This window comes from Spea bombifrons, chromosome 8 (genome assembly GCF_027358695.1).
Source record: "Spea bombifrons isolate aSpeBom1 chromosome 8, aSpeBom1.2.pri, whole genome shotgun sequence".
Lineage (NCBI taxonomy): Eukaryota > Metazoa > Chordata > Amphibia > Anura > Pelobatidae > Spea > Spea bombifrons.
In genome coordinates this window covers 21,674,686-21,695,564 of record NC_071094.1, presented here as the reverse complement: position 1 = coordinate 21,695,564, position 20,879 = coordinate 21,674,686, and the positions used below count along the sequence as shown (strand labels likewise).

Here is a 20,879-nt window from a genome sequence, read left to right as displayed (position 1 = left end):
AATTTCTGCTTAATTTTAGGAGAGTTTTTAAATGCACTGGATCATTACAATTATAATTTATTCTTACTTTTGTCTCTTTAATTTTGACAGCAATCATCTGCTTTCTTCTTTGTATAATGTCCATTAATTCATCACATTCCTCATTGAGCTTTGCTTCATGCATACTGGTATTAACCTATACAAAGAGAGCATAGTCAGACTGCTCAGCTTTAATATATACCATTTATTTCAATAGTTAAATAACTTCTGAAGATAGTGACTATTATTATTTACCGATAAATTGTCAGACTCATCAAATAGCATCTAACATCAAAGTGATCTAATCTCAACGTGACAGTAAACTTATTTTCTTTTACTGAAGAAAATCACGATTTGTCAATATTCCCAAAAATTAATGACCTGAATGCCTTGGTACCAATGGCAAGGAAAAAAAGCATTTCTTTCAATTTGGTCATGCATTCAAACCTGGGGATGGGGGTTGGCTGCATCAGGGTTGGGGCAGTGCTAGCCACCAATAGACTTGAAAAGTGTGGGGAGCATTCATGTTCAAGCACCACTCATGGCCCAGAGATTCCATACTGATCCTGAGATTCATGCTGTGCTCTAAATTCCACAGCTTGTAAGGAAAATCCAGGCTTGCATATATTTTGGTGCAGACATGTCCATAAATAGAGTGTAAAATTCGGTGCTGGATTATGAGCCTCTAGGGCGCCTGCTACTGCTATTCTTCTGGTGTATGTGTGTGTATGTATAGTATTAGAGTCAGTGTGTTTGTATATGTATAATGCGAGAGTCAGTGTGTGCGTATTGTACTGTAGTGTTAGAGTGAATGTGTATGTATATAGTGTTAGCGCATCAGTGTTTATGTCAGTATATGTATAGTGCTAGAGGCAGAATGTGTGTGACTGTATGAATAGTGCTTGTTATTGTATGGTATTGGATAGCGTGTTCATGTTTATGAGAGTGTACGATGGTGTGTGCTGTATGACGCTTTTGTGAGTATGTCAGCATATAGTGTTAGAGTTTGTGTTTATTAGTGTATGGTGTTAGAATGTTTAAGCGTAGCTAAGTTACGATTTATTTAGCAATTTATTTATCGATTAATTATAAACTTGATTTACTAATGATTTCATGCATTTAATTTACCAATCCTCAATAAAATGGATTATCGTTGATATGTATTTGCCAAATATTTGATATATTGATCAATATTTTATTTTCTATTTATCTATTAATTATGTTTAATACATATTTCTTAATTATGAGAAATATATTGTTTTATATTAGAGGATTTTGTGTTAGTGGAGCATCTTTGAAAACAAAAACATGACTGCGGAAAAAAAATGGCTTCTACATTTTTTTTGGATGGCTCCTAGATTCAAACCAAATTGGTCAACTCCAAAGTTAAGGGTTAACATAAATAACCAGACTTGACTGAGGTTGCATGTCCTCATATGGTAGCACTTTTAGAATGTAAGCTTATGAGTGAGGTTGTCATAAGCCCACCATTCTTGTCAAGAACTTTGTATGGAAGCGTCATGAGACTAAACCGCAAGCTCACAGGGTAGGTTCCTCAACTCCTGTTGTATCTTTATGTGCAAGTGTATCTTATTTGTTTGACATACGCAATGCCAGAGCCACTATCAAGGCACTACAACAGGTACTGGTGTGTCTTACCTTATTACATTAGCGTGAGTGTGCATGTGAGAATGTAGTGTATTTCTGTATGGTGTTAGCATGTGTGTTACCGTAAGGTGTGCAAGTGTATGTTAGCGTAGGAAATTACCATGAGTGCATGTCTGTTTGTTAGTATTTGCTGTTGGCATGTGTGTGTATACGAGTGTCACACATTTTATTAGTAAGTGTGTGGCAGTGTGTTGGAGTCTAAGGATGAGCCTAGGGTTAGTGGCTCCTGTGTGAGGTCTAATAAGGTTTATTTATGGAAGCATCATAACGATCATGAGGGGAACATGGGTCGTGCAGTAGGCAGGGCAATTATATGGACATGGGGCAGGCTAATTTAAAGGGCATGGAGGCCCAAGCTTTAATACTGTATTGCACCCCAAGATTTCTGATGGTGGCCCTGAGTAATGCTGACTTCCAGTGGTGTATTCTGGCCTAGGGTGGTAGTTTAGGGAGCAGCAGCCCCTTCTGCCTCTTGGGTGATCAGGCCCCCTATAGCACCACTGTTCAACACCAGTAAGGACAGCGGCGTGAAAGGGGCAGTTAGAGGGGTCACTGCAGACAGTATATCACATGCACAGTGTGCTTATGGATCAATGCAAAACTGATGCAAAAAAGCAAAACGTTTATTTTATGTTAGAACAAGCCAATCCATGTATGACGCATTTTCATACTGATCACACTTTCAATGTGTTGGGATTTAAATCTTTTCACTTCTTTGCCCACACACAAAAAAGGTCACTGTCCAGTGCTAAATCCTTTTTGAATTGGTTGATAAATTGCTGTCGCTTCTAAAATGCACTCCAATCAATTGTACTTTACAAGTCAGCTTACTTGTCAATGAGAGGCCACTTAATTGTCTCACCTCTCTAGGACTGCAGCCCACAGTGAGACATCTTATGCATTAAGGCTAAATCAACAGCATTTCTGCTATGTTACCTTACCGTATTTGCTATTGACGTAATTAAGGGGGTTTAGGGATAGAAAACGGATATTATACTCTTGTCAGATAATTATGCACTACCTCTTCACTTGCTGATTAGATTAACCACTTCTAGCGTATAACTCCATTTCTCCCATTCTCTCAAAAATTTTAATTTGTGTATTTATTTTTCACTTTTTTTAGGTGGCTTTCTGCTGTTGCAACCAGGTAACAGATGTTCAAATGAAGTGCCAGTTTTTCCCATATAGTGTTAAAATATGCTACATTTTACAAAACCTTAATTTCACATTTCAAGAGACCTATATTATGTTATTGTGTGTACGGATTAAAATAAGAGACGCATTTATGTATAAAGGGCCCATTGAGCTTAACCTATTTTCATGCATACATGATGTGCATGACTATTCCTCCATATTTGCTGCTATTTGCTATACCAGCTTCTAAGTGCTGGAACTCTCTGCACCTGAGCTAAAATATCAAAAAGTATCTAGACCTCAGTCCTGGGTGTCAGTAGTAATAGATCGGGGGCAGCTAAAAAAGTGAATTTTGAGCTGCCCCCGATAGGTTTTAAAAAAAAATAAAAGTTTTAATGTATGAATATATGTTCTATTTCTCCTATTTTTTAAAAATATGTCTGAGATTTATTTCCCAAATGAGTTAGTAATTAGCTGCCTTTCATTTATGGATTGTGGCCTACAAACTATATGTCAAAGGAAAACTACACCTGTAAGAAACTAAGGCTAAAATATTGACTCTGTAGTACAACAATATTGCATTATGTAACCTTCATGTTTAAATCAAAATACTTTACTGTAGGGTTGCACTCTACAAGTTAGGTACTGTAGCAGGAGCTCCAAACATTCCCCAGGACAATATGCTCTCCAAATAAATGCTCAGCACCCCAGAAAATGTGGTATTTATTGCAATACCACTGGCAATGTTTCAGCTCACCAAGGGTATTTGTCAAGCCATAACAGTATAATAGTTTGTCTGTGCGATTTGATCTATGTTGGAGAGACTACAAAAAAAATTTGTTTCTACTAACATGAACCGACAATTAAAACCCAAAAATTGGATTTGCCTGTTTCAGAACATTTACATGAAAAGGGCCACACACTTGCAGGGTTTTGCCACCGTTTTATTGATTTCATCCCTAGACAGATTAGAGGAGGGGATAGAGAGTATCTCCTTAAAAAACAGGAAGCATGGTGGACTTATGCGTTTGACTGCTTAACCTCTAAGGGGATGAATAAATAACTCTATTTAGTCTCATATTTATGATATGTTAATCTAGTTTCTCCGGGTTCTTCCACAAAAGATTTTTCGCATATGGATTATGAAAACAATTGCCTTAAGATGCAGCTGTTCCTGTATTCTTCAGATAAGGTTATTGGAAATATATATTTACCTTTATCATATTTGTATATATAGTTACCTACTGGAACAACTGTATTCTGAAGATTATCAGTTGTTAAACATGTGATTGACATAAAACTCTTCAGTTATACATAAGATATACACTGTTGCAAATGCTTTGGCTTTAGCTGTGTGTGTAGTTTAAACACTGCTACACACTTTTTTTACACATTGATTGATATACGGTATACGTGTCAACATTTTTGTACACACTTTTTATCCACTATAAAATGTTTCATTATGAGATCGCTCAATTTATACGTGATTTTTTAAATATTTGACACATTGTTAAAAATTGTATAGTGTGTTATTATGTGACGTTGATCCTATGTATAATTATTGTATCCTTATAAAGTCACTATGTAGTTGTGCATATAAAAACACTTGGTTTTTTTACACTGCACTACAAAGACTCTTGGTGAACTGAAACGTTTCCACTTGTGTTGCAATACATACCCACTTTTCACATTTTCCGACGTGCCGAGTGTTTATTTGGAGAGTAGAATGTTTAAATCAGATCTGCTGTATGTATTAATTGATTTAGCTGTCTAGCATGTCAGCGGAACAAACTGATTATGGCTAGATTAAATTATGTACCAGGTCACTAGAGGAGAATGTTTAGAAGCACATGAATGTGTGTTCCCAATGGGTGTGAATACATACAAATAACACCCAGCAGCCACTGATAAAGTTCAGGAGCATTTTTCAACATGAAAAGATGTTGCCTTTCAACATAAAAGGCAAGAGACCGTGAGAGATGCAGGATTTTACAGCAGAAAAGTACCATCTAGTCTGCCCATTTTCAGGGGCGCTTAGTCTGCTGATTGACCCTGTCTTATATGCCTCTCCTTTGCTTTAGTGATCACTGGGTCTCCTTTAATGCAGTTTTTCTTTCTGAAGGCTGTCTTGAAACAGGTTTGTTTTGGTCTGAATTGGTGATATTTAACCCCTTCAGGACCGGGATTTTGATACTAACGTGTCGCTAAAGGACCGGAGCCGTTTTTGTGTTTTTGCCATGTCTTTCTTCAACTGTAATTTCTCTCTTATTAATTGGTGCACCCACACAAATCATATATTGTTTTTTTTAGGACAAGTAGGGCTTTCATTTGAAACCATATTAAGCTGGGTAGTACATTGTTTTGTTTGAAATAAACTGGAAAAAGTGGTGAAAAAATGAAAAAAACGCATTTTTTTACAGTTTTGTATACATACAAATTGTACACACATTGAACCAATGGGAAAAAATTATCCCAAATATATTCATTAAGTTGTCCTGATTTGGAAACCACCCAACATGGCCAGGATTTTCATCTATTTTGACCAGTATAGGGCAAATATTGCTAGGCATGCATCGTGTTTTTGAAATGTAATTTTTTGCAAATTTGGCATGGTAGTCTAATAACTGCAATAGTTGTCACAGATACTGATTATCCCCCCAAAATTATATGTTTATGAACAGTAGATAAGTCAAGGTGTACAACTAGGGTCATTTTGACACTTTTCAAACAGGGATTTTATCGCCAGTTGCTGCCAAATTTTGAGGTATTTTTATATTTTTTTGGGTTTTTTTGCATATGTTGCAATGTTGCTTTAGATTTTATATCATATTTTGTATAGAATTTGTGCAACTGCAGAAAAAAACACCAAATTGTGTTCACCAACATCCCCCGGTTCCAACAAGGCCTCACATGCATGGTTCATGCATTTTTTGAGGAAGCTATGAGGGCAAAACTGGAACATGCGCATTTTAGTTTTCACATTTGGAATTTTCAGAAATTGGTTTCCTGGGCCCATATCCCATTTGGGACATTTTGGAAGCCCCCCGCTGTAAATTACCCCATAAAAGTATATATTTATGAACAGTAGACAAGTCAAGGTGTTCAACTAGGGTAGTTTTGACAGTTTTCAGCTAGCCATTTCTTCACTCGTTTCTGCCAAACTTCACAGGGAAATTATTTTATTGCGTTTTTAACGCATACATTTCAATGTTGCACTGAATTTCTTGCACACCATAAGTGCAACAGTGGAAGAAAACACCACATTTTGTTCACCAAGATCCCCTGATTCCAACAAGACCTCACATGCATGGTTCATGCATTTTTTGAGGAAGCTATGAGGGCAAAACTGGAACATGTGCATCTACATTTTTTTAAATATTTTTTTTATCATATTGCTTGTAAGTGACAGGTTTAGGCCGCTGACATCAATCAGGGAGACCGATCAATAATCAGCGACTTAAAATGTCACCGACAAGTGATCAGGTAATAATTATGATTATTTCATTTATTAATAATTTGTGTTTTTTCATAATTACCCTAGATGACCCCTCTCTCTTTGTAGAGCAGGGTCATCCGTGGGCTGCCATAATGATCCGATCACTCCTATTGGCCAGGAGCGATCTGATCAGCCCAGCATTTGACCTGGAAGCACCCTGGACTTTCAGGTCAGTGCTGGTATTTTTTTTATTATTTTTATTATTTTTTTATTATTTTTTTTATTTATTATTTTATTAGTATTTTTTTTTAAAAAATTTTTTTTTTTTTTTAACTCTTTCAATGCTGATGCTCCATTGAAGCACAGCATTGATTGATATTTAGTCCCCACAAGCTTGTGGGGACTAATATTAACCCCTGCAATGCTGCGATGGGGGTCATAAACAATCGCAGCATTGAAGGGGTTAATTGAGGAAGAGGGGGGGTAGGGGTTAACTATGGGGGGTGGGGGTGGGGGGGCTGGTCTCCACACTAATGTGGAGACCAAAGAGCCCTGTCTCCCTGTCCCTGAAGCTGCCTCTGGCAGCTGGGACACAATCTCCAGTGGACTGGAGATTGTGGGAGAGGAGTCTCTCTGATCAGCCCTACAGGGCTGATCAGAGGACTTCTGGGGGTTCGTTTTTGCTGCTGGAGGTCTGCCTGGGCTTCCAGGCAGACCACCAGTAGCAGAACCCCCTAAAAAACGGGAATTAACCCCTTCAATGCCGCGATCGCGGCATTGAATGCAGCGATCGCGGCATTGAAGGGGTTAACGCTGCACTGATGCTCTCATGGAGCGATCAGGCAGCAGGGGGGTGTTGGATCAGGCCCCCACACTTGTGTGGGGACCCATTCAACACCCCCACCCCTTCCCTGAAGCTGCCTGTGGCAGCTGAAACAGCGATTGCAGATTTTTCTGCAATCGCTGTTTCTGCCTAGAGAATCACTCCGTGGGAGTGATCGTAGGCTTGGGGGAGGGCTTAGACAGGCTGTGCTGTCTGCCCAGGAGTCCTGGGCAGACGGCAGCAGCAGCGCCCCCGCGATCACCGCGATTGTGGTGATGTGGGGGCGTTTTTTGGAGGAGACGTACCTGGTACGTCCCGGTCTACCGGTGACTGTTAACCAGGAAGTACCAGGTACGTCCCGGTACGGAAGGGGTTAAGGCAGATATACACTCACTGGACACTTTATTAGGTACACCTGTTCAATTGCTTGTTAACACAAATAGCTAATCAGCAAATCACATGGCAGCAAATTTAGGCTTGTAGGCATGGTCAAGACAACTTGCTGAAGTTCAAACATCAGAATGGGAAGAAAGGGGATTTAAGTGAACGTGGCATGGTTGTTGGTGCCAGACGGGCTGGTCTGAGTATTTCAGAAGCTGCTGATCTACTGGGATTTTCACGCACAACCACCTCTAGGGTTTAAAAAGGTTCAGAAAAAGAGAAAATATCCAGCGAGCGGCAGTTGTGTGGACGAAAATGTCTTGTTGATGTCAAAGGTCAGAGGAGAATGGGCAGACAGGTTCGAGAGACAGAAAGGCAACAGTAACTCAAATAACCACTCGTTACAACCAAGGTATGCAGAATACTATCTCTGAACGCACAACACGTCGAACCTTAAAGCAGATGGGCTACAGCAGCAGAAGACCACTCCTGTCAGCTAAGGCTCACCAAAATTGGACAATGGTAGACTGGAAGAATGTTGCCTGGTCTGATGAGTCTCAATTCCAGCTGCGACATTCAGATGGCAGGGTCAGACTTTGGCGTAAACAACATGAAAGCATGGATCCATCCTGCCTTGTATCAACAGTTCAGGCTGCTGGTTGTGGTGTAATGGTGTGGGGGACACAAGCTCACAATCTCAAACTCATTTCTTGAACATGACAATGAGTTCACTGTACTCCAATGGCCTCCACAGTCACCAGATCTGAATCATATAGAGCACATTTAGGATGTGGTGGAACAGAAGATTCGTATCATGGATGTGCATCCAACAAATCTGCAGCAACTGCTTGATGTCATCATGTTCATATGGACCAAATCTCCGAGGGATGTTTCCAGCACCTTGTAGAAAGTATGCCACAAACAGTGAAGGCAGTTCTGAAAGCAAAAGGGGGTCCAACCCAGTCCTACCAAGGTGTACCTAATAAAGTGGTCAGTGAGTGTATTTGCCACATATTAATATTGGTGCGTGTGCTTAGTGTTATTAGATAGTATTATTTGTTACATGAGTGGAATTAACTTTGTGTTTATTTATGATGCTCTGTGTGGCATTGTATGATGGTTCCCAGCTGATATAATGTAGTGTTCTTCGATCATGATATGAAACATTGGGAAAGTTAAAAAAAAAAAAAAAACGACATTGAGTGCAAATGGTCCCTTAAAGTACATAAAGCAACATTCTGAAAGTCACAATATGTCCTGAATGCACCACATAGTTATACTGTGTAAAAACTCTCTGGACAGGAAACATTAATTCTCTGTTTTTCCATGTGGGGACCTTAAGAAACATGTAATTAATAATATTTTCAGCACATACAAAAAAAATCTTAAAGTAACATATAGGGTGAACCTGAAAAAGCATTCTTCACAAAGGGGGGGTACATAACTAAAATACAGCCAATACTTTTTATGGTCAGATTTGGTCAGATGTCACAGAAGAGGGGTCTAAATCTGTTCCTACAATACATGTACAATTATTGTTTATACTCTGTAAGTAACCTGTGAGCTCGGTGCATGTTTTCTTAATATCACCATAAATAAAGTGATACAAAACATGTCCTCTTACCTCAACTTGTTGGCAGATTTGAATAAGTTTGGCCATCTGGGTTTCAAGTTCACTGCTGTGCTTGACCAAATTAGACAGATATGACTCCAAAGTTTGCTGAAAGTCAAGAGAGAATGAGGGTCAATAGTATTATATCTTTCACAGAATCTAGACCCCCATCCTATTCTGATACATTGTTACATGACCCTACAGCTGAAAGTTGCTTGAAAAATGTGTAACAGAAACCAGGTGGGCTAGTGGGATGTCCCTGGACATTGTTGCCGCCTTCCTCCTAACAAAAGCCGGCTACAAGATGCATAGCTGTTCCGGTTCACAGAGTTAAGGTCCTCCTCCAGGCAAAAAAGGTCACCCATAAAACCGTACCACCAGTCATGACACACAAAGGATATATATTTAGGTATACATGCAGTGTATGTATAACAAATATAAATTCTTAGTTCAAAAGGATTGTACGGAGCATTATAGTGTCCTTCAAAGTAAAGTAGGCTAAAAGGTTCCAAAAAGTAGCACATGATGCCATGATCTAAAGAAATTTAAAAACAGATGAGAAACAAAGTCATTGTCACCTGTATCTGTCTGGAAAGGATTACAAGGCCATTTCTAAGGCTCTAGGACATCAGAGAATCACAGTGAGAACAAAGGGAGAAAAATCGGAAAAGTGGTAAACCTTCCCAGTAATCACCGGCCTACCAAAATTCCTCAAACAAGCATCAACCGCCTTATCACCAAGAGGTCACAAAAAAACCCAGACTAACAAAGAATTGCGGGACTCATTTAATGTCAGGGTTCACAATAAATAATAGAGACTGTTCAAAAATAGCACCCATATGCAGGGGCATACCTATTGGCACTTAAGGTGGATCCTATATTTGCCCCCCCCCACATTAAAATGTAAAAACACCCACACTCTCACTCACGCTCTCTTACTCACACCAGGCCCACACAGGTCCCAAGTTTCCCAATAAGGAAATTAACTTATTTTTTACTTTTTCTCTCCCTACTTAACACAAAATCCACTAAAACCCCTGACAATTCTCAAATCCACCCACTAACCTAACAAGAGCAAAAAGACAGATTTCATATGACATTAAATGATACTGCCATAGTCCATAGAGAAAGTGTAATGTCCCATACAGCCCCACCAACAAATGATTCATATTTTTAGCACTCATATTCATGATCACTGCAAATTAATTCATAATTTACATTTAATAGTACAATGAAGACTTTCATTTAAGAGGAAAGCCTCACGTTTACTGTAAAATGGGGAAGCTTCCTCTGTACTGAAAATACCTTTCAGCAACTTCTCTAACAATAAAAAGTGTAAAATGAAGATCCAAATACGGCTGCTTGCTACCATGGAAACAAGCCGGCAGAAATCGGCTACCTTTCAAAGATCTAGGATTGTGGTGCCACAGGTGTCCTCGCTCATACACTTGTAAAAGCAAAAAATACACACCTAGATGGATAGATCTATATACAACAAATGTACTGACAAGCCAGAATGATGAGAACAAAGAGAGTTCTAGCTTCCAAACGCTAATGCGCTAGAGGTTCAAAAAGATTTTACACATGGACATGTGTTTTCTAATTTTATTTTGTTTCTTTAGCATGATTATGGAATTCAACCCTTTGTTATGTGTAAACTATGTTATGTTATGTAACCTATATGCACTGTGTTCAATGTACATACAAACATTTCTATAGGATACATTTACTAAAGCTTTTAATACAATTTCGTTTTTATTACTTTTATCATTTACTTTGTAATTTATGGCAAAATTATGGGGGGGGTGGAATAAAAAAAAATTCATTGGTTCCCCCTTTTGTTATTGATCTTGCATGGTTTGCCTAAAACTAGGTATCTATAAAAATTTTAACTTTCCATGGGGAAAAAAAAACATATTTCCTTAAATAAACGGTCACCAAACCTATAGTATAAAGTACAGCGAACCTATGAAAATCTGCCTGGCCTCCCATGAGGGAAACATCTGCCCACAATCCACAGCACTCAAAGGGTAAAAATATTAAATGTAAAGTACAGTATATAATTTTATCAAATGAGGCCTATTACCTACCAAAATGTTGGCAATTACCTTCAAAGATACAAAAAAATCTGTTGTTTTAGACAAGATATTTAAGTGCATAATAATAATTAAATGCAAATGTTTTTAAATGTTTTATATTAACAGAGGAAGAGATACACAGTGAGGAAATAGTTAGACAAGGAGAGGCATGATGATAGACTTGGTTCAATATAGAAGCCTGCGTACAAAGAATTAATAAAATGGAGATAGATATGCCATACAGCTATGCAATGGCATGCAAGAGATGTAATAACCAGCAGACCAATTTAATAACATGCATGGTAACGTCATTATTGAAGAGGTTAGTTATACGATCTCCTTAGAGTACACATCTGTCTTGTGAAATGAAAATCACTCAAACCGAAATGTTTACTTTCTGAAAATGCATAAATGTATGAATATATTTAAATAAGATTGGGTCCTTTTCAACTGAGCTGTCATTTAGCATAGCGCACACCACATTATACACTGTTTATCTGTCCACTGTGCATTATGCAATATTTATAAAGGCAGAAAAGAGCTTAGCAGAGCTAAAGATAATCCATTTGGAAGTATTTTGAGATTTCTGAACACAGTGGACTATATAACACATCAATAATTCAAGTGACACCGAATTCCCATTAAATGATATGATTTCTGCTAAAAGGAAAGGTTTCGTAAAGGAGAGGCTGCTTTACCCATAATGTAAATGATATCTTATTAATAGTTTAAAGCTTTCAGGAAGCAAATTCACGGCTGTTAAGATTTTAAGACTTAAAATGAAGGCAGCAGGAAAAGAAAAGTGACATATTGCAGCTTGTCTAAAATTCCCAGGCGCTGGTAATATAACTGATACTGGAATTAACTAAAAGTAGAGCAAGAGCAGAAGAACAAACACTAACATGTCCCTTACATACATATAATTACATATATATATATACATATACCGTATTTGCTCAATTATAAAGACAACTCCCCAAAATTTGAATATTATTATTATATTATATAAGACTTTTAGGGAAAAAAAAGTATTACTAGCAAATATTAATCCACATATAAACTATGATCGTTTTGTTTTTATTTGCCACTTTGCCCACAGTTATGCACATCTGCCCCCAGAAATGCCTTATAGCAGCGCTGCAGGGGACCTGGATCCTCCTGTCTTAGGTCCCCGGTGTGTAGCAGGGGCAGCGTGCAGACGTCTATGCGATTCGCTTAACAGCGGGGGTTGTCTGCGTCCATTGTGCAGACCTTCCCTGGCTGTCAGTGAGAATTCCCCGCACCAGAACTCTCCTGACAGCCGTGGAAGGTCTGCGCGATGGACACAGGCAACCCCTGCTGCTAACCGCACCTCCTTCCGACTGCAGCGGAAGTTGTCTACGCACCGGGTACTCAGACGAACCGGTAAGTTGGGGGGGGGCATAAGACAGGAGGATCCAGGTCCCCTGCAGCGCTGTGGGGGAGCTGGATCTTAGTCTCATAGTCAGACCTATTTGAGGTCTGATTATAAAACGACCCCGATTATAAAACGAGGGGCATTTTTCAGAGCATTTGCTCTGAAAAAAAAGCTTGTCTTATAATCGAGCAAATGTTTGGTTTCAGCTTATTAGTGATTCAGTAGGCAGGGTTTAGCGTTAGGACCCACCGAATATTGGAGCACTTTGGCATAGTGGTGGGCTAAGCATACTATGGCCATATAATGTGATGGAATCTCCAATTGTTATCATAGTCCTAGGCTAGTTCCTGTATTCATGTTTGTCTCTTATGAACCTTTGCACTCCTTTCCCTCAATCATCTGAGGATTTCTGTTCCTCGCTCCTCTCCCCATGTCTCAGTTAAGATGTCCTATCCTTGCCTAAAGGAGAAGTGGCCGAGGATTCCAGCTCCTCGCTCCATCCCCTGTGTTCCTTGCCTTGCTCCCTTAGTTGTGTTCTGTACCAGGTATGTCCTGTCTTCCTATGTTCCTTGCCCGGTCTCTCTGTTCCTCGCTCTGTCCCCCTTGCTTGCTACGTATCTGCTGTTACTCTGCTTAGCTTCCACACTCCCAGCCTGCAGCATCCTACACATTATTCTAGAATGTTTCATACCTGCTCCAGGGTGCCTGCTGGACATCTCCAAGTTTTGTTTGGCTTTCGAAACCCAGCCAAGTTTAGTTTAGTTTCGTTCTGCTATGTCAGGGTCCTGGTATGTGGCTGCACAACGCTAGATGCCCACCGGGAGAGTGCAGTCGCCCTGCACCAGGCCCTGTCCGACTGCACAATAACTCCTGAACACAATCTTTGGGCGCTCTGGGTCATTACAGTTGTTTGTATGGACCCAGTCTCTGACAAAAGTACACATCTTAATGTGATCACCAACATGTCCCAGTTTACTGGTCCCCATAATAATGCATGTGCTTGGTCCTATTTATTAGACATGTGCACAGGGAGCAAAAAATCGCTTGAGCTGTTGATTTTTGTCCGAAATTAAGAGGTCTTTTTTGATTCGGAATGACATTCAGGGGCATTCCCAAAAGGGTGAGGTCCCTGACAACTTCTGGACTCCCCTTTCATTACAGAAATTTTAAAAAGTTAGGACAGTCAAAGAGGTGCAGCAGTAGTAGTAGAGTGCTGGGCCTGGGTAGGCAAACACTGGCCCCGTAAAGCAGGACAATTTCCTCAATATTATATATTATAATGCATGGTTTTGTCACCAATATTTATCAATGAAGAATAATACTGTCTTAATTAAACTCCACTCAGGAACAGGGGAAAAAATGTCTGTTGCAGTCCCTGTAATACACTATAAAAGTGTCAGGATTCCACCCTGCTAGCCCGGACCATGTATGATTATTTTTGCCGTTATGTCCGGCTGCTACCACTAGTGGCCACCCTCTCCCTCTCTCTGGAGTGCTCAGGATCAGATTACCAGGTCAGCTGGGTCTGATCACCTGAGTAGTACCTGGCCTTTATTAACCTGCCCTGCCCTGTAGTCAGGGCCTTTGCATTGAAGTGCATGGACCGCTCTGCTTTGGCCCTGTACCGTGAGCTACCCGTGTCTTGTTCCTGAGCTACCTGCCTGTACCTGAGCTAACCGCCTGCCCTGCCGTCAGCCCACCCAGTGGGCCTCCGTACCAGTCAGCCCACCCAGTGGGCCTCCGTACCCGTCAGCCCTGCCAGTGGGCTTCCTGCCGTCAGCCCACCCAGTGGGCCTCCGTACCCGTCAGCCCTGCCAGTGGGCTTCCTGCCGTCAGCCCACCCAGTGGGCCTCCGTACCAGTCAGCCCTGCCAGTGGGCTTCCTGCCGTCAGCCCACCCAGTGGGCCTCCGTACCCGTCAGCCCTGCCAGTGGGCTTCCTGCCGTCAGCCCACCCAGTGGGCCTCCGTACCCGTCAGCCCTGCCAGTGGGCTTCCTGCCGTCAGCCCACCCAGTGGGCCTCCGTACCCGTCAGCCCACCCAGTGGGCCTCCGTACCCGTCAGCCCACCCAGTGGGCCTCCGTAACCGTCAACCCTGCCAGTGGGCATCCTGCCTAGAGACTACTGCCTTTACTTGCTGGTGATATCTTATATCAATACAGTACCTTTCCTCGTATTCTGTTGTGCTGTCCGTTATTTCGCCTGTCCGTACCACATCACTTACCGTCATGCATCGTGGGGTGCAAACAGAACCCCTGGTATCCCCTGCTACTGGGCTCCTACCCGACCTGCTTACCAGGGTCCTGACAAAAAGTCACTACAGCCTCTCCAATCTATCCTACAAAAGGACATTTTCTGTCCTTAAATAAACTATTCATTAACTGGCAGTATGGTAGGTGAGCAATGAGCATTAGTCTCTGCTAAACTGCCACTGTCTAATGCTAACTTTCATTAGTCTGTTACTTTTCGTTAGTTTCACCCTTGTTTTCGTTGATTTGTACGAAACCGGTAATTTTCATTAAAAATAAAGTTTGTACGAAAACAAAGTCACAAGTCTACTATGTATTACTTACTGAGCATGCAGAAACATCATGAAATGTGAATGCATATAGCAATTTGCAAACATATCTAGTACCTTCCTGGGATTGACATGGTTGACATGTGGAATGTTAGGTTGATAATGGCCTACTCCACCTATTTTTATAAAACAATCACTCCAGAGCTACTGTGGTGCAACCAACAATAATTAACTCATTTTGTAGTCAGTGTATGTCCATATTTTTCCTCTTCTCTCAGATCAAAGTATTTCAGGTAAAATAAATAAAAGCATGTATTAAATGGTTATATTTAAATGGGATCACTGAGCACAATAATACATTTACTTGCATTTCCAATTCTCCATTAAAACGTGTCACTATGTCAGAAATTCAATGTATTAGAACTACCAAACTGAAAGGGGCTTAAATACTAGATAACACACGGGCCAAATTCCCTTAGTCATTCATCACAATGGGTAAGACCAAGTAACATAGCTGTGATGTGTGGCAAAGGTTGCGGAGCTTCACAAAATGGGAAGTGGCTATAGGAAAATAGCAAATAAAAACCTATTTCAATCATCAGGGCAATAATTAAGAAGTTCCAGTCAACTGTAAATGTTATGAATCAAGCTAGAAGAGGACGTGTGTCTATATCGTGTTCGAGGGGCCCAAAAAATCTCCAAGGATCACAGTTGGAGAATTGCAGAAGTTAGTTGTGTCCACAAGTTGTTTGGGTTTCAAGAAAAAAGCCTCTACTCCCATCAAAAAACCAACTTAATCATCCTCAGTTTGCCAGATACCACTAGAACTACAAATGGGTTCTATGGTCACATGAAACCAAAACAAAGCTTTTTGGCACCAAACTTTTGTCGTACACAGAGAAATAGCCATATATCGAAGTACTTCATGCCCTCGGTTAAATATGGTGGTTGCTATTTAATGTTTTGGAACTGTGTTTCTGCCAGAGGACCTAGACATTCTTTTACGATACATGACATCATGGACTCTATCAAATATCAACAGATATTAAATTAACATCCAACGGCATCTGTCAGAAAGCTTAAAATGGGCTGTGGTTGGATCTTTCAGCAGGACAATGATCCAAAACTTACATCAAAATCAACACAAAAATGGTTTACTGACAACAAAATCATGGTTCTACTATGGCCATCCCAGTGTCCTGACTTGAACTCATAGAAAACCCGTGGGGTGAACTGAAGAGGAGAGCCCATCAGTGTCAACTTCTAAATTTGAAGGATCTTGAGAGATTCTGTATGGAGGAATTGTCTCAAATCCCTAACTATGTATTCCCCAACCTCATCAGGCATTATAGGAGAAGACGTAGAGCTGTTATCTTGGCAACAGAAGGTAGCATAAAATATTGACTTCATAACAACAGTCTCAGCTACAGAAGGTAAATGGAGAGATGGGATAAAATGGGCTATTTTGGTCAAGCGATCTACAAACACCATGATGTTATTGTGTAAGTCAACTATAAAATTTACTGTGATGTCACCCCATGGTTGCTCAGGTACTGGTAACGGTTGTAGGAGTCCTGTGGGTTTGAAGGTATTACTCTTGGTGCGAGCAAATGCGTCACACGAAGGAACCTAGTTATGTCCTGAGAAAAAACAAAGTGGGTCTACAGCTCTTAAATGATAGTGAAGCTGCAATCCGAACTGTGAAACCCTTAATCACATAAACATATAAAAAAACATACAAATGGTAAAAATGCGCTAGTTATGTCCTCTCTCATCCCAGGGCACCAAAAGTATCACTGTGCCAACCCTTAGATCTTTTAATCCCCTCCCTGACCCGCTAATGTATGGTCATGTATGGACTGAAGAAAAGCATATCTGGCTTTAATCGGTACAAAGAGCTTAACATTTATGTACAGCAATGCATTCTCAAAACATAAAGATTGTATCCCAGGTATGGTCTCAGATGTGCGTACGGATTTCAGCAAGTGAGGATACAAAAACGGCAGGAAAATGACCTGGTTGAATGGCATTTTTTGGGGACATATATCTATTTACACATGTATTTTGAATATGCATTCTGGGACTTATTTATATATTGATCTATTTATTTATTGGATATTCATTATTTATTGTAAATTGATTAATTGATCTATTTATTCATTATTGAGGATTCAGGGACTAATCAATGTATTTATTAAAGTCTATTTATTCTTATTTGTTATTTGATTTAGGAATCAATTGATTTATTTATTCTATGTATTCATCAAATTAAGTTATTTATATGTTCACTTAATTTATTTTAATTTTATATTTATGAATGAATTCACTTTTTTGAATTTAGGTTTTTTAACCTCTTAATGATAAAACATGAGTGCAATGTTGCTGTTTAGCTATTCAGCGCCTGGTATGTCACTTCCAAACACCCCAATAAGTGTTCAGTAACATCTCCCAAGTACAGCGATACCATCTATGCATGGCCTTGTCAGGGTATTTAGGGGCTAAAGGGCCACATTTGGGGCATGCGCAGTAGTTCAACTTACAATTCTGACACCTGGTCCTTCTGTCCCATGTCCTATTTGGGATTTCCTTAAAGAAAGCCAGTTCAAGTTACTCCCATCAAACCATATATTTTTGAAAACTAGACACCCCAGGGTATTTCAAATGGTGGTATTTTAACTATTTCATGCACTAATTCTGCCACCAGCCTTTGTCAATGTTTGTGGTAATAATTTTTGTGCCTTTTTTCACACATGTTGTACTGTAGGTATGAATTTACAGCCCTTCCTATGCCTCAAACAACATCTCAATATGTGTTCCACATCTCTTGAGCACAGTGATACCATGCATAGGTTTGTTGGGTTGTTTGGGGCTCAAAGGGAGGTAAGCATTTTTTTATTTCACTTTGAAATCCGGTCAGAAATCTTTGAACCTAGCCAATTAAATTTTCCCCAATTAAACCATACATTTTTTTGAACTAGACATCACATCGGTTTTTCAAATGCCAGTATTTTTTTTGCAAGTTACAGCGCTAATTTTAGCACTTGCTCATCAATATAAACCTTTTCCTTTTTTCTTTTTTTTTTATATTTTTGGAAATTTTTTACATTTTTTTACAATTGTTCCCTTGATGGTGACATCAGTAATAATGTATTTTTTTAAAATATTTTGTACTATTTTTTTCACTAATCTGCAGTAGTATTAGCATTTTTTACTAATCTGGTATGCTCTGCTTTATTAATTTGCATGGTTAAATGCAGTACCTGTATCTAACCTGAAGGGGGAGCAGGGACAAACCATCTGTGAACTCTTCAGCTTTTTATTTGTTCAGTTACATGTATGGGCATTCGTAACAATGCCTGTACATGTATGGGCTTTGTCATGAAGGGGTTAAATAGCACTTTATAGATAAGCACTTTATATCAAGTATATTTTAACACTGAGCACTTATGTGTGTATTCCCATACATTGAAACCAGCTAGAGGCATGAGCGGAGGGGATTGCGGCATATGTATAACCTGAGGCCATGGGACCTGTTTCACAGCTACATCACCAAAAGCGGCATCTGTACAACTTGAGGCTAGGGATTCTGCCCAGCCATATCGAGATTGTGAGAGATGCTGGATGGGGCAGTTTGAGTTAGGGGGACCCCGTGCCGAGCAAGCCCGGGCCTCAGGTCTGAACATAAATTGGGGGGGAGGGGGTGAAGTGGCTAAACATGTGGAAGAATTCCAAAGCAAAAGTACAAACAGGAAGTATTTTTTACTTTTTTTGTGACATACATTTTATATATGAATATAGCTTCGAACAAATGGAAAAAGAGTATATAATTTGTGTCAGTACACTAAATACGAAGGGGGAACAGGGGAATCATGATTGAATAAAATGTCCAAAAAAAACCTTTGTGGTCTTCAGGACATTTTATTCAATCTTTAGTACACAGAATACCCTCAGCAGAAGTTTAAAGACAAAACAGATTAAAAAAAGAAGAGACTCCCGTCCCATATTTCTTCTAGTGAAAATTAAGCATCTTTATGAAAAGGAAGGGATAGAAAAGTGGAGTTCCAAATAAAAATAAGTGTTTACAGTAAAGTATTCACTAATTGCAGAGGCTGTCATCACAGTACTAGTAGAATACCCCCATCTGTTAGCAGATTTCCTCAAACTTATTAACAGGCTGGTCCTGTCTGAAGTATACAAGATGGAATGTGATCAATGAACTCAAAAACAGTACCACCCTCAGTATACAAACAAAGAGTCCAAGGAAGGAAAAGCTTTACTCTCTATTCCATAGAGGTATCCAATGTTTTAGTGCTCTAAACTCAAGGGATTACGGAGAGGGAGGTGTAGCACAAACAAATATACAAGTGCCTCTTGTTAGCCTGGACTTTGTCACTGCTTACCCCTATGAAGTATTAATCAAATTAATTTTATCCATGTATATATGTACTCTTCAAATTAAAAACACTAAGGGTAACCACATTTATGTATGGCCTAACCCAGCAAATTTTCCAAAGATATCTCATAGTAATTAAGTGAGGTTCCCCAAATGTAAGAGAGATGCCATATGTTCCTCTAGCCATGCTGCAATGAAACAAATTGCAAATAAATACATAAATAAAATAACTATAAAAATGTCCCCTAATACTATGTATTCTTAACACACATAAAATATATTTAAAAAGAAAACACTTTTTATTGTATCCAAAATCCAAAAGTATTAAACAAAAAAAACATATGGTACTACATAAGGGAACAATGTGGCCCTCCATCGCTTAAAATATATGTGGGGTATTAATGCAATTAGGGGATGTTGCTAAACATCTAAATTTATATTTAAATCAAAACCACTGTTTTTGCGGTGTTTAACTACATCCTTGTTTGTAATGTTCTAAAGTATCCTACCATTTCTCCATCCTAACTGTAGCTTGAATAGAATATTATTAACTCGACCTTACATACATACTGTGGTGCTCATTTCTAAAAACGGTTTAACATCTTCTTCCGTAGCAGATGTACGGAAAAATACCAATATGGGATTTACAGAGGATTACACTACAGAGTTAAACGCAATTCTATAAGTGTTTTTTTTTTAAAATATACACGAGGCTGTGACCACATAGGTGTAACCCTTTCTTTAGTGCAGTCCAGAACCCTCCATTGGTTAACTAAATTTAATGCATAGAACAACAGTGCTATTCATATCTTGACTGGGTTTAAGTGGAGAACAACGTGCCCCTATCCTGTCCAAGTCTGGATCTATCCATGTGTGACAGGAACGACCTGTACCCCGACTGGGTACTCCCGCCAAACGTTGCTTCCTCCTGCAGGGACACCAACGATTAACCCCTTCCGCGCCAGACAGAACCAGCGGTGTAAAAGGGGGGACGTCGCTGCACCAGAGCTGCGTTCGCACTGTGGCTAGCTGAAGCTTAGCTACACAGTGTGGCTATTGTCCAGAAAAGGACAAAAAAAGGATCATAGCAGTCCAAGACTCATGTTAAGGTGAAAACAGGAATCAGTTTATTTGGAAACACAGGGGTATTTAAACTGTACAAGGGGTAATTTACATACAATAGACACAGCAAGCCATACACAGTTTTCCATCAGGTCCTCCTTTGCACACGGCTCAGTATTTGCACTCAGCCCACCTCAGCCCAGTAGGGGGTCGCTATTGTAATCTGTGGGGAGGATGGTTCCCTGATTTCTGGCTGAAACCTGCTGGATATCAGATCCAGGTGTAAATACTGGCCATAGATGTCTCTGTCCTGAGCCGATGGAGAGTAACACCACACATAAACCCCCTCCCAGAATGCAAGT

General features: G+C 39.7%; 1 protein-coding gene and 1 long non-coding RNA gene across 2 annotated transcripts in view; one reads left to right on the top strand and one right to left on the bottom strand.

Moving 5' to 3' along the window:
- Positions 1-20,879, top strand: part of LOC128502623 (uncharacterized) — a 113,428-nt gene that overhangs the window by 51,771 nt on the left and 40,778 nt on the right. The window lies entirely within an intron of this gene.
- The window catches only part of MID2 (midline 2), a 76,523-nt gene that overhangs the window by 34,463 nt on the left and 21,181 nt on the right, over positions 1-20,879 (bottom strand). Inside the window, exons 4-5 of the mRNA XM_053472469.1 lie at positions 9,085-9,180; positions 68-175 (exon numbers count right to left, since the gene is read on the bottom strand). Coding sequence (XP_053328444.1) covers positions 68-175; positions 9,085-9,180 — 204 coding nt within the window. The remainder of the gene's footprint in view (positions 1-67; positions 176-9,084; positions 9,181-20,879) is intronic.